The 15,086-nt window shown below is 38.7% G+C and overlaps 1 protein-coding gene across 2 annotated transcripts; it reads right to left on the bottom strand.

Annotated features, from left to right (window-relative positions):
- Positions 1-2,161: 2,161 nt before the first annotated feature.
- me2 (malic enzyme 2, NAD(+)-dependent, mitochondrial) lies at positions 2,162-14,995 on the bottom strand. 2 transcript variants are annotated; one of them, XM_035166046.2, is made up of 15 exons: positions 14,838-14,995; positions 12,071-12,224; positions 8,493-8,626; positions 8,233-8,382; positions 8,011-8,086; positions 7,615-7,776; positions 7,307-7,520; positions 6,928-7,025; positions 6,478-6,591; positions 6,225-6,333; positions 5,759-5,901; positions 5,522-5,624; positions 5,299-5,369; positions 4,687-4,785; positions 2,162-4,453 (listed from the first exon to the last, which is right to left on the bottom strand). In XM_035166046.2, the coding sequence occupies exons 2-15, from the start codon at positions 12,182-12,184 to the stop codon at positions 4,292-4,294; spliced, it is 1,749 nt and encodes a 582-aa protein (XP_035021937.1). In that variant the 5' UTR covers positions 12,185-12,224; positions 14,838-14,995; the 3' UTR covers positions 2,162-4,291. The 2 variants fall into 2 exon arrangements, with proteins under 2 accessions (XP_035021937.1, XP_035021936.1); XM_035166045.2 differs by having other exon boundaries at positions 12,071-12,227; positions 14,838-14,992.
- Between the last annotated feature and the right edge of the window lie 91 nt (positions 14,996-15,086).

The raw sequence follows: 15,086 nt of genomic DNA, 5'->3' as shown, positions 1-15,086 counted from the left end.
CGTAACATCACGTAACGTAACATCACGTAAAGTAACGTAAAGTGACGAAAAGTAACAAAGTAACGTAACGTAACGTCACGTAACGTAACGTCACGTGACGTAACGCAACGTACGCCACGCCACGCCACGCCACGCATCTAAAGTAACGTAAAGTAACGTAAAGTAACGTAAAGTGACAAAAAGTAACGCAACGTAATGTAACGTAACGTAACGTAACACAACGTAACGTAACATCACGTAACGTAACATCACGTAAAGTAACGTAAAGTGACGAAAACTAACAAAGTAACGTAACGTAACGTAACGTAACGTAACGTCACGTAACGTAAAGTAACGTAAAGTAACGTAAAGTGACAAAAAGTAACGCAACGTAATGTAACGTAACGTAACGTAACACAACGTAACGTAACATCATGTAAAGTAACATCACGTAAAGTAACGTAAAGTGACGAAAAGTAGCTAAGTAACAACGTAACGTAACGTCATGTAACGTAATGGCGTAACGTAACGAAAGTGACGCAAAGCACCAAGTAACGTAACGTAACGTCACGTAACGTAAAGTAAAGTAAAGTAACGTAAAGTAACGTAAAGTGACAAAAAGTAACGCAACGTAATGTAACGTAACGTAACGTAACACAACGTAACGTAACATCACGTAACGTAACATCACGTAAAGTAACGTAAAGTGACGAAAAGTAACAAAGTAACGTAACGTAACGTAACGTCACGTAACGTAAAGTAACGTAACGTAACGTCACGTCAAGTAAAGTAACGTAACGTAACGTAACGTAACGTAACGTAAAGTGACGAAAAGTAACTAAGTAACAACGTAACGTAACGTCATGTAACTTTTGTACTTTTAGTTACTTTTTAGTTACTTTTGTACTTTTAGTTACTTTTTAGTTACTTTTGTACTTCTAGTTACTTTTTAGTTTTAGTTACTTTTTAGTTACTTTTGTACTTCTAGTTACTTTTTAGTTACTTTCGTACTTTTAGTTACTTTTGTACTTTTAGTTACTTTTGTACTTTTAGTTACTTTTGTACTTTTTGTTACTTTTTAGTTACTTTGTACTTTAGTTACTTCGCACCTTAGTTACTTTGTACTTTTAGTCACTTTTTAGTTACTTTGTACTCTTAGTTACTTTTAGTTACTTCGTACTTTTAGTTACTTTTGTACTTTTAGTTACTTTTGTACTTTTAGTTACTTTTGTGTCACTTTGCACTTTTAGTTACTTTTGTACTTTAGTTACTTTTAGTTACTTTGTAGTTACTTTTGTACTTTTAGTTACTTTTAGTTACTTTTGTACTTTTAGTTACTTTATTACTTTACTTTTAGTTACTTTTGTACTTTTAGTTACTTTTTGTTACTTTTGTACTTTAGTTACTTTTTAGTTACTTTTGTACTTTTAGTTACTTTTAGTTACTTTGTACTTTTAGTTACTTTTAGTTACTTTGTACTTTTAGTTACTTTTGTACTTTTAGTTACTTTTGTACTTTTAGTTACTTTTGTACTTTTTAGTTACTTTTTAGTTACTTTTGTACTTTTAGTTACTTTTGTACTTTTAGTTACTTTTTAGTTACTTTTGTACTTTTAGTTACTTTTTAGTTACTTTTGTACTTTTAGTTACTTTTAGTTACTTTTTAGTTACTTTTGTACTTTTAGTTACTTTTGTACTTTTAGTTACTTTAGTTACTTTTTTTTACTTTTCGTTACTTTTAGTTACTTTACTTTACCTTACTTTATGTTACGTTACTTTCCGTTACTTTCCGTTACTTTTTGTTACTTTGTTACTTTTCGTTACTTAACGTTACTTTTCGTTACTTTTCGTTACTTTGTAACTTTTAGTTACTTTTCGTTACTTTGTTACTTTCGTTACTTACTTACTTTTCGTTAGCTCTTTTGTTACTTACCTTTAGTTACTTCAAGCTACGAATCCTTTACGCATTTACATTACTTTACGCTTACTTTGTTAGTTTTCGTTACTCTGTTACTTTTAGTTACCTTTAGTTACTTCACGTTACGTTACGTTACTTCACGTTACGTAACTTTACGTTTCGTTACTTTGTTACTTTTTGTTACTTAGTCTAGTTTTTCACACAAAAAGTAAAATCTGAATGAATCCGCCCCCAAAAACTTAAATAAATACAGCAGACAAGGGAGTCAGTGTAAAATAGGTTTTATTCTGCACTTTAACATCACTAACAAGCCGCTCTCTGCATACAAACACTGATGTAATTTAACAAAAACAAACTTCAGGAACACTGCGGACGCTGCACAAAACTAATGCACATATGAAATATGGAGGGACGACAGGAATGACATGAGCCGACCAGTCACACAGTAACAGCTCATTACACACTTTAGAACAACAACAGCTAAACCGACCAAGTCAACACTTGATGGGGTGTAACAGTTTCTACATAGAGTTTCATAAAAATAAAACTATTACATAAGTTGAGTGTGAGGAGAAGCTGCACGTTGAATACTACAAAATGACCTCATCTTGTCTACAGTGTGGAACATGGAGTGACTGAATAGACACTGAACTCTGTGCAGGCACTTCAGTGCAGGGAGGTCCTAAACAGCATCCTGGAGGAGTGTATATATATATATATATATATATATATATGTTTACATATTGCAGATTCTGTAATGCCCTTGACAACAGTGTGTACAACTGAAATCGACTACTTAGCTGTTTTATTGTAATCTGTTACTTCATACAAATACATATTGACTAACAATCCATCTTTTAGGCATCAGTACCCCTTTGCATCAAAACAGTGCATGAGTTTAAGGTATGGACGAGTGCAGAAACTGTTTTTATCATAATGGATTGAGAATTAAAACCATATTCAAAAGGTCCTTTTAATATGGTCTGTGACCTTTCTTAGCACCGCTATTTGGTCGCTATGTTTTCATGACAGTTATATGATTTTTGAGAAGCTTGCAGCGGAGATGACCAGCAAGCAACAATTTCCATTTCTAAATGTAGAAAAAAAAATTCATAACTTGATACATGAGCAAAGCTTTAACCACTTTTATGTCACAGTTTCTTCTAGATCATGGTCGACCACAACAGTGAACAGAAGTGTGTTGACTTGAGCAGAACTCGCACACAACCTGCTAACACACACACACACACACACACACACACACACACAAGGACACAGCTTTATAAATACACTTTCAGCGGACAGTCTTAGTTTCTGCAAAAGTGCATTGTACAGTAAGTAAAATATAGTTTAGGTAGAAAATAATGTTTATCCAATTATTTGATACTGCACACTGTTTGTTTAGATATTTCAGATATAGATTAGATCCATTTGTATTTCACACTGAAGCAAAATAGTGGTGATGACTTTGCAAAAACATCCGATGATCCCACAAAAATGAAACAAAATAATTTCTAGGAGAGAATGTTTGAAGAAAAAAAGATATTGGAGTGGATGCGTTCTTAAGATATAAATTTCATTTAATTTTCCTCCATAAAATCGGAAAATCTTCCATTAAAGTGTCTTCATGTCTAATTCCTTCTTTCAGTTATACTGTTTTCTCTCTTTCTCCCTCTTCTCTTTAGCATTCTGTTCAACTGGACTCTTACTGATGATCAGTGAAGCATAATATAAACATGGTCTTTGTGTCTTAGACCAGAGGACCACCTGATGTGAAACAATGTGGAAAGGCATTCTTCATGTTTAAACCAGTGTACTAAGTTTGGCAGTATCTAGGTAGACACATTTAATCAGAAGGGGACGAGAAATAAACAATGGGGTTGAATTAGGAGTGAACACAACTAAAATAAATAACCCTGGAGTGAAATACTACCTCTTAATATAGGTTAAAGATATTATCGGCATTTCTTAACAAAAGGAGTGTACGCTGAGTATTCAAACACTGTAGGGACAGTGTTTGAATTACGATAAAGCATTATGTTATTTACCTAGTGATTGTGTTGTGTGTGTAAAATGTACAAGATTTAACATCGAAACCAGATTTCCACCGTGCCTTTTTCCACCACCAGATGGCCCTCTTGTTCTGTGGCTGTTCCCATTCAAATGTCCCAATCTTTCCGAGTAGCACCTCCCACTCAAGCTTTTCACAGATCTTATAAGACTGAGTCAGTGCAAATTCAGTGACATGAGAGCAATAAGGAGTTACTACTGCTCTTTTTTCAATGGCACTAACATAACTATGATCATCTCAGAAGATCTGTGATAAAGAATAAAATGGAAGACAAAGAAAGATAGTGACATTATGACATGGTAACAATGAGGATTTCTTCTGTTTCTACTTGGTCTTGGGGCTGAAGCTGACAGCGGGCCAGTCATAGGTGTCTGGCAGGAAGGAGTCGTAGTTGATGTCCCAGACAGTAGCTCGTACAAAGCTGTTCTTGTCCTCGGGCTCAGGGTAGCGGAATGCCATGCCTTTAGCATAGACAAACTCCACCACCTGTAGCAAGAAAGAGAGCGTTTAGAGTGACAGAGGGAAACAGAAAAGCAACTACAACAAAGTCCGACTGGGAAGCAGAGTCGTGTTATCAAAATGTTGTCTTGAGAAGTTGTTAAAAGCATGTTAATGTTTGGGCTTGCTGAGTTTGTCAGGGTCATGGATTCAGATAATCAGATGAAGAGGGTAACGTAAGCCAGGAACAGTTAAGGTCTGATCATTTTCCAGAGACGTACCTTGACAGCCATCTGGACAGAAACCTCTCTGATGTTGGAAAGAGGTGGATACAGTCGACCTTCTTGCAGCTCTTCATCCGTCAGCTGCTCTGCAAGAGTCTGGAAGGAGTATGAAATCAATTTTAGTCACAAGATACATTTCTTTGGTGGTTTTAACATCACAGACATGACCACTACCGCTATGATATATCTACAGCCTGCTGTTTGAGAGATATGAAACAAGAATAAGGATAATAAGATTTATGAAAAATAAAAGTTGTTAGCTCAAGTGACAGAAATGACCAAATCACTGCTACTAATATTAACACCATGCAAATGAAAGTGTCATTAATATACATGTTTAGCACTCGCAAAAAACAGACTGTTGTAATTTTTATCATTTCAGCAAAAGGGGGAAGAACACAGATGGAAAAAGTGCAAAGCAGGATTCTCATCCGTTAGCTGTTAGGCCAGAGTCTAGAAAGAGAGAGAGGAGGAGACAGCAAAGGGTTAAAACAGGATTTAGAGGAGTTTACGAAGCAAATGCATACAAGACAGAGACGACAAGAATGCAGAATGGGGAGAGGGCAAGTTCAAAGATGGGATGGACAGATACGTCACACTACTTCAGACCTTGGCAGCCTCTAGGAACACGGTGTCACTGATGTGTCTCACTCCACTCAGGATCACAGCCAAGGCCACACCTGCAACGTACACACAGCATGTACTTTAACAACACTGCAGTGAATATTGTCCATCAGTATAATCAACTGTGAAAACTTAAACACTTGGCTTTGGTCATTCTTCACACTATAGACCACTGCAAGTCGTCATATCACTTCAACTGTCTTTTCACCTGGGAAGATGTAAGCATTGTTCCCTTGTCCAGGAGTGAAGACACGGCCATCGCTCAGAGTCACTGGACCAAATGGGCTCCCACTGGCAAAAAGACATCTGCCCTGTGGGACAGAAAACAAAGAGGAAGAGTGATGACAGGGGACGAAGAAAAGAACAAAAAGACAAACAGTGGTTTGACAGGAACGATTAATTCTTGGTTTACGAGTTATACAAACACAAAGAAAGAACTGTGTACATCAGTGAGAGTGTAGGCATCCTCTGCTGTGCACTCTGCTCTAGTGGTTGGGTTACTCAGGGCAAAGATGATTGGTCGTTCGTTCAGGGCGGCCATGGACTTGATGACATCGTGGGTGAAGAGACGTCCAGCTCCTGAGACACCTGAATGTGGGCGAGGGAAACAATAATTGCTGTAGACTTATCATCTACTAATAAAAGCACCAACATATAGACAGTATACTTGCAATAGGGGATAACAATCCCAAAATTACAACAAGTAAGTCTTAACAGCTTGATTCTGCATAAACAATAAAAATAATAAACATCTAATTATTCAGTTAACCAGATTTGATTGCATGTACTAAGTAAAAACATACATTTTTTATGATTCTTGATTAACAGCTCTTAAATTTAAATCCTTATAATGCAGACTGCACTAAGAAGCTTTAAAGTTACATGAATGCAGAAAAGACAAAGTTCCTTACCAATGATAGCTGTGGGTTTAATGGTGTTGACGGCATCTAGGAAGCTCTGTATGTCTCCTGGACTGTCGTGGAGAAACGCCTCCTGATTGGAGTCTGTTTCCGGTCTGTCCTAGAGACACATACAGTACAGCAATGGTGACAATAAATCAATACCACTGTAGGCCAATTACACGTTGTACAAACAGTGAGGAGCCAGACAGGAAGCCATACAGACATCTGTGTTCTGCTCAATGTCTATGCCACAAACACTAACCTTTACTAGTAAGCCATGTTTGTCATACATCCAGATCTTGTTTCTGGCTTCAGCTTGGGACACTCCTGACTCCATCATGGACATGACAATCAGATTGGCAATACCAAGGGCGGCCTGTAGAGAAAATAACCTCATTAAGTGTTGAGACAGTGAATCCAACCCTTATATTTTAATTAGAGAATGACTTAAGAAATCCTCATTTTCCATTAAATGTTCTGTTGAATGCTGAGCACAGTTTTGATCCTTCAAAATTCTTAATGTTGGACAACTATTTCTCATTTGTTTCTCCAGCTCTGGTCAGTAGTGGGCAGTATCACTCTTACAAATGGACCTATTTTTCTGACACATGGGATTTTGTTTTCTAAATTGCAGATCAAAATAAACGAGAAAAAAGTTAAGAAACAAAGCAGAACCAAGACAAACAAGATTGACAATTAAATGTTATCTTACCTCTCCAGCTCCCAAGAAGAGCACCCGGTGTTCAGTGATGGGTTTGCCAACAGCTCTCTGAGCTGCTAACAGACCAGCGAGAGCTACAGCAGCAGTGCCTGGAAATATGCAAATACAGAACAGTAAACAGTTAAAATGAAATGAAATTGTAGGGATTGGCTGACACATGCAAGATCTATAGTATGAGCCCACAAGCACCACCATGAGGACTGCACTCAACGTAATTCAAATGTTGATTTTACCTGAATGGAAAACTATAAATAATGCAAATCAAATATTTCATTCGGTTTCCCTAAAATATGTGCTCAGAGAAAAAATCTAAAACACATAACATTACAAAGTACAACTTGTAAATCTGTGTGAGTGGTTATGTGTGAACCTTGGATGTCGTCATTGAAGGTGCAGTATTTCTCTCTGTACTTCCTGAGGAAGCGGAAGGCATTGTGGTTCCCAAAGTCCTCAAATTGGATCAGCGTGTCCTGTCCGTATTTTTCCACCACAGCTTCCATGAACTCATCGATCAAATCATCGTAGGCTTGAGTCTGGTCTCTCTTCTGGTACAGGCCCATGTACAGTGGATCTCTCAGGAGAGTCTGATGGGAACAAATAAGAGAAGGATGAGCAGGTTTTCGTACTCTCACTAAAAACGTACACACACACACTTATCAGTAAACACAGCCTTCCTACCTCATTGTTTGTGCCAACATCTATCGTCACAGGCAGACACTTCTCAGGTCTAATGCCAGCACAGGCGGTGTACAGGCAAAGTTTTCCAACAGGGATACCCATTCCATAAACGCCAAGGTCCCCTAATCCTAAAATACGCTCCCCATCAGTAACTACTACTGCCTGCAGTGTAGGGACACACACACAGAGAGAGAGAGAGAGAGAGAGGAAGTGCGTTAGTCAGCTAATTCTGCAAATGCACAGCTGTGTGGTTAAATACTACACTGGACGTTAACCAGGGTAATGTAGAAAATAAGGACAGGTATAGGATTTCTATCTAGTCATTATCATATCTCTACAATGTGTATAAGTGACCATCTCAAAATCCACAGTGAATGAGGTTTTTTAGTTACTCACTGAGACATTAGTCTCTGGCCAGTTGTCCAGGATGGAGCGGATGTGTCCTTTGTCCAGAATAGAGATGAACAAACCTCTAAATTAAAAAAAAGGTAAAATATAGATCTATTTCAGCTTTATAATAAAATGTCAACTGCTCCAATCAAAGCTTTTGCTTAATCCAGCAGAACCCATTTTGCTTTTATCTGGAGTAGATTTTTGAATTGTTTACTGCATCCTTACTTGGGTCTTCGAAAGATGTGTCCATATTGTGTGCAGGCCAGGCCCACGGTGGGAGTGTAAACTATTGGCATCAGATCCTCTATGTCTTCCATCAACACTCTATAGAAGAGCCTCTCATTTCTCTCCTGGATGCCCATCAAGTAGATGTACCTGTATGGAAACAAATGATAATTTAGGAATTTTAACATTAATATATTATTAACTTCAAAGAAAAGTATTTTGTGGCTACAGTCTAACTTTCCAACAAAATATGGCCTTACTTCTCGAGGGGATCAGTCATTTTCTTGAGGTTTTTCTGAAAACGCATGGCCTGAATGTCCTGGGTCTCAACTTTCGGCGGCAACAGACCATGTATCCCTAACATCTGACGCTCCTGTAGAGAGAAGGCCATGCCCTGGGGAGGAACACATAGAAACAGAGAGAGGTGTGAGTGGGAGAGACCAGAGAATGTATTCATTTACCTCTCATTCTCAGAGAATAATCTGAAGTCAAGTTGGCAACTTCATTTAGTTTGAGTGTACTGTGGTTGTGCATAAACACCAAGTGGAAAGAGGCTGTTGTGTCATCGGACTGTTATTGTAGCCTGTTATTTCTAAACAGGTCTCATTTTCATTCCACATAATTGTCAATATTGAATTAAGGCGTTGACATGTAAACCTCACTGTCTGTGGGAAAAGACCATTTAAAAACACAATCTCTGTTTGACGATGGCAAAAGAGCGGTTCCTTGGTTTTTATATTGATATAATTCCAAATTCTAAATGCAATTGTGTAATGTAATGCAAATTCTTGATTTAATCAGGCCTGATTCTCTCATTGTTCTTTTATTTGCTGCCTTTTTTAATCTTGTTTACTTCTATCTTATTTGCTTTATTTTACTGCATTTTCCTCTTGAATTGTTTTCCTTTATTTTTATTCATATAGTGTTATTTTTCCTTTCTCATGACTATAAAGCTCTTTGGTGCAACTCCTCTTGCAATTATTGAATGAGCTGCATAAGTAAATATTACGACTTTAAGGTTTTATACTTAAAATATCCCTCATCACAACGACAGTTTAATCACTGAACCAATTTTTAACTGGGCCAGAACATACTCAATCACATACTGTGTTTTGTCACAAGAGGGCGTCTGAGAGACAGATCTGACCTATTGACACTTGTCATGAGAAACTGACAGCTGTGTGAAAGGAAGGAGACCAGGAGGAAATAAACTGCAGCAGGGTAAAGGAGGAAAAGGAGTTGAGTGAGGGGAGTATCCTCTAAGAAGCCAATGAAGAACACTGTAGGCAGAAACACCCATTTGTAAAATAGAGGATGGGGGCGTTGAGCGAGGGCAGTAAAGGGTTTTCATGTTCCTGAGCGTGCATGTGGGTTAACCAGTCCAGCCCTGACTGATGTACGGGCGGAACACATGGAAGCCATTACTTCTGGGGCTGGGGAAGGGGCTGATTACTTTGTGTGAGATATGAAAGCTGGGGGCTCCCAAAGCAAAATGCTGAGTCATGCTGATGCAGCCTTTGCTTTCACCCATCTCTGGTACTCAATTCCTCTTAATACGTGCAACATGCTGCAAACCTCTGACATCCAGTTTCTGTTCCTCCCTTTTTAGCCTTAAACGACAGTTAGAAACTTGGTTTGCTCAGATTTCTGTTTAGCGTTTATCTTCAGTGCTCAACTGGTCTGACAAATTGGCCTCATGTATAAACTAAGCAATGTATTTCATGAAAGGTTGTTATGTGTAATATTTGAGAATATTTGTCTTAAATAAATCTCTTTATGCAATTATCTGCTTTGTGCTTCCATCTGTCAGAAGTTAATTAAAACACTTTTTACTTTCTAAAAGACAAAACACTTGAATCGTGTTTTAAAACTGCTTAATTTCTGGACAAGAAATGTTTGGTTTGAGTTATCGTACTTAAATATTTATAATGTGTTAATTAAATCATCCAAAGAAGTCTCGTCGGAGTTTGGACCAAAATAGTCACATATCATGTGTGATATTTATTTACTTAAAATAGAAGAAAAGTAGAACTTAGTGAGGTCTAGTGGTGAAGTTGCATGTTGAAAGAGATGAAAGAGAACCTGTCATAAAAACTGTTTTTAGTTTGTCCAGTCTGGACTACTGCAAAAAACATGGCAGCCTCCATAGAGTGGACCTGCTCTCAAGTTCTAGGCTCTAGGGTAAAGAAAAAAACGGTTCTTCCAATTAAGGTGAAACACTACTAGTCAAAACATCACTAGGATTATTTTATATTCAATTAGTGCGAATAGATCCCTTTCACCTAAATCTTACACACTGAACCTTTAACTGTGAAATGAAAATGAGTTTTATTACATTAATAAAGTAATGACAGCTGGTGGAAGCAGCGAGGGATGTCAGGGTTCATGTCATCTGTTATCGTGATACCACGTTGTGGACATTTGTGTCACAGATTTGGTCCCAGTTTCTGAATTCTTACATGTCTACAATGTAAATAATGTATATTACTGAAACACTGTGACCTTTGATGATTAAGTGAGCGGGTGAGCATGTGAGTCACTATGATGCAAACAAAACAAAATTAGCACAACAGGAAATGCAACGTGAAAGTAGATGCTGTGTGTACAGTGTTTCTAGGACCAAGGTCCAGCTGGCATGTGACCAGTTTACATGGAGCATGGCATGTCTATAATTAGCACAAAATGTCAGGACACTAAATTTAGCAAAACCTGCACAGTGTGAGATCCTGTCACTTCTAGCAGCCACAGGCTCGTCTTACAAATGTAATTTGTTACTTAAAGTCATGAGATATGAACTGATATGAAAGTCCTTCTATCTAAAGAACACACAGCATGAATCAAAAATGCCAAATTAAGCTACCAAACAATGTGAGACTCATCTGTAAAGGGTGTTAAATATACATCAGGAAGCAAGTTCCAATGGCTGAAAGGAGATTTTTGATCAGGTGATGCTCATCATGCAGCAGTTATGCAGAGGTGACCGCACTGTTGGGTGTGGCAAGGCACGTTTATTTACACAGTGCCTTTTAAGGACAAGGCAGAACTTTATATGTAGAATATCACACCATTAAAAAGCAGTGAAGGGGAATATTAAGAGCAAAATGAAATATAACATGTTTAAAGACAAAGCACTTTTTTTGTGGCAGAAATAAAAAGCACCAAGCGATTATTTCCCAGACCTTTCTGACCACACCCAACTGTGATGCTAGGTTTGCTCAGAAACCCAAAAGACAATTCAGCTTTTCAGTTAAGTTAACAAATTCAGTTGTTCCATGAAAATTTGTAAAATGTGGTCACCCCAGCAGTAAGAGGCAATTATTTTGTAAGGCAAAGAGTTCAGAACAAAAATCTTGTTAGGTTCTTCTTCTCAGTAATTATGGCACAAGTCAAGAAACTATCTAGAAACAGGAACGTAGATTTTTAGTTTGAATTCTGCTTCCAGCAAAGTACAGCTGAACAGATTAAAATGACATAATTAATTTGTTCAGTCTCATAAAGGCCAGAGCATCAGGAATCAATTCAAACCAAGTGTGAGAGGCGAGGCTGAGTCAAACAGCAGAGGAACACAAACAGCACCAACCAGCTGATACAACAAATCTGTGGCTCTGACAGCAAGTTTTTCTGGTTAGTCTGTGTCTAGTTCACACTGCTCAGTGTAACTCCTTGTACATGCAATGGGTGCAACTGTTTTTAATTTGGTGATCATTACATGTGAATGCTATTACACCTCATCATTGGCATGGATCAATGCTGCAAGTCGTGTTCAAGCCACCATCTGTTTAAACAGCCACATCTGTATAGATGCTGACACACAAACACATTTCATGAATCCACTCACTTTGTTGGTGCGAGGGTTGAGCATGAGGGGCTTGCCCTTCTCTTTGGTGTGTGCCCATCTGCAAACGGAGACACAGGGCCTCAGGGACCAGGCTGTCCTCAACCTGGACAACATGGTGAATGTCCACTGGTCTGGAAGGTGCACTGGTAGAAAGCTGCTGAGAGAGGAAAAAAGAAACTGAGTTAAAAACTTAACTGCAAATGCCAGACGAGGTTTCTGAACGTTACCAGGTTTGTGACAGTTTTTACACTTGAGTGGTTGTACAATAAGTGCGAGGACAACTTACAGAGCTCCTAACTGTAAAACAAACTTGTTATCACCTCTATTAAAGTTGGCTTGGCCTGAGATCAAAGATAAACCCACCCATGTCAATCTAAAGTTTTATTGTCTGAATGTGAAAGTCCTAGATGCCAATGGGTTGTTAAAGTCATTGCTTCCTACAATCAAGACCTTGAACCCCTAACATGACCTTTACACACGACACCTTGGCACAATATGAAACTTCAGCAAGGAAGACTGCCTGACACAGGCATATTCAGAGAAACCCACGAGTTTACTGTAGTGTGCACAGACAGCCGCAAAATCACGGATTACACACGCTGACGACAGTGGCCAGTCATTAATCTGGATGTGGACAGAAGTGATTTAGTCCGTGATCTGAGAAACAAAGCCTTGAAAGATTGTCATAATCCTTTTCAAAGAGCTCAGCATGAAGACAGAGAACAAGCAGAATCAGGCTGACATCAGCCTGCACATAGGGAAGACGAGCTGATAACATGTATCGCAGCAATCTCAAAAATCATATGTGAAACCTTTATAAAAAATAGATATGTTATCTGATGGCAGAATTACTCGACCATGATGGCAGATAAAGAAGCAAATTTCTGCACACTCACTTTATTCAAGGGCCCCTATCCTACTTTCAGCTGGTATCCAGGAATATTATCCTCATTGTAAGAGCCATGTCATGCATGTGACCTGCTATTGTGTTGTGTTGTGTTGCATTGGGGGCACAAAGAGACCACTTACAGCTCCTCTCATACACCTTTGTGTGTTATAGACAGCAGCCTTGTTCTCCCTGATGATAGTTCCTGGAGTAAAGGGTCATCCCCGACTATGACTCTAGAAAGTGCTGCCCTCCCAACAAACTTGGAGAACCAATTCGAGCCTGACCCATCTGGAATTTGGGGTTTGGATGTCGATTTTCGAAAGAGACATATTGGTCGATATACATATCTTAAAATAAAAATTGGCACACCCTTTGCACGCAAAAAAGAAATGTAATTGATGTTATATAGTTTAACCAGAAACTGTATCATAAAAAACTACAGCAACTACTTTACTATTCTGTAAAATGAGAATATTCATAACGACACATATAAGCAAAGAGGCTCATAGCGGCTGATTTTAACTGCCAACCAATGAATCAGTCGGACTATAAAACCAATGTACTGTACAATACGGAAATACTGAAAGAACAAAATTAAATTGCCACTTGTGATATAGATATATCACGTAGTTTAAATGTTAATGTCGTGTTACAGAGCAGACCAGAGGTGTAGTCAAACATTATCTCAACCCTACAGTCATACGTGCTAAACTTCACTCTATATAAACAGTTTTCACATTTTGTCCTTTTCATTTTATTACTCTGCTCAAATTCTTTTCAGCCTTGCTCAACATCAAGACCCAAGCCAGAGGAAATTCAACTGGACCTGTAAGCAATTATTACGAGGGGACCAGCCGTTTCTATATTTGTTCCTTTAGTGACTGAGGTTAGCGGATCTCGAAAAAAGAAGCACTGCATTTGAAATGCAGGATTCATGAAGGAAACAACAATCAACTGCTGAGAAAAAAGGCTTTGAATTATTTCATGACCTGGATCAACATGAGGCTGAGCTCAGGTGGCAAAACAAACAAACCTAGAGCCAGTTAATGTGACAAGATCAGTAAATAAAAAAGCTACTCACATGGCACATCAAATAGTCCTACAGATATTAACATGCTTCAATAGTAATAGTGTCTGGCTTATAAAAACCAAAGCCCATGTGTAAAATACAAAGCAGGCATTAACAGGTTGTTCCAGTTAGAGGAGTACAGAAGCTGACATTGATTCACAATTCACATCCTCTAGTGTTGTGGATGTGTTTTTCTTTATATTGGAGTGTTTTATCAAATTTGTGTATTAATAATCAATGCTGTTATTCTGATGTATTCTGTAAAAAACTTCATATGCTGATAAAACAAGGACAGTAAAACATTTGGTTCCATCACTTGTATCTTGATGTTTTCAATGTGCATCACTAATAAACCAACAGAGAGTTTATCCCTCTGTCACTGCGTCCATCTTCTGTTCAGAGGCGGAAGTTGAACTCATCACTGCTGAGTGTGAACAGATGACGAATAGGTTCACACAGAAAAAACCTCATGGGCATGTGTTCAAGTCCCTGCAGTGGCAAGCTAACGAGTTAGCCTAGCAATCTCCTGCACCATCACCAGCCACAAGCGACAAGCGGCTAACAACCTGCGACAAGCTAACACCAGGGTGGCGCAGACGTAACAAACCCGGCTGTGTGGCTATTAGACCCGGTAACAAGTGAACGACATGAACACCCACTGGTTATTTAACTCTTTACTAAAGTGACACACGATCCCAACCCGGAGGAAAACCCCCTTTAAGCCCCATGACTGACATGTTGTCATTCATTCTGAAACAGGAAACTTTCTGGACGGTTCATTTTAAAAGGAGAATAGCGGCTCCACTCACCTGCTCTTGGATATGAACACACTGCGGCTGCTTCCGGTGGAAAGGTCAGACTTTACTGAGCATGTTTACACCCGGTGTGGTTCGCTGTGTTCTCCGCGGAGGTCTGAGCGTCTGTCAGCGGCCGCGGATGCAGCGGATCGCCGGTGAGGAGGAGAGAAGGAGGCTCGACCAATCACAGGTCGGGATTTCCTTCACACTTACCGTACACACTGCAACATGCGCAGGATGTTTACGGTGCGGGAAGCTGGT

Source organism: Hippoglossus stenolepis, chromosome 9 (assembly GCF_022539355.2).
Source record: "Hippoglossus stenolepis isolate QCI-W04-F060 chromosome 9, HSTE1.2, whole genome shotgun sequence".
Lineage (NCBI taxonomy): Eukaryota > Metazoa > Chordata > Actinopteri > Pleuronectiformes > Pleuronectidae > Hippoglossus > Hippoglossus stenolepis.
The sequence above is the reverse complement of the archived record's forward strand: the minus strand, read 5'-3'. Positions and strand labels throughout refer to the sequence as shown.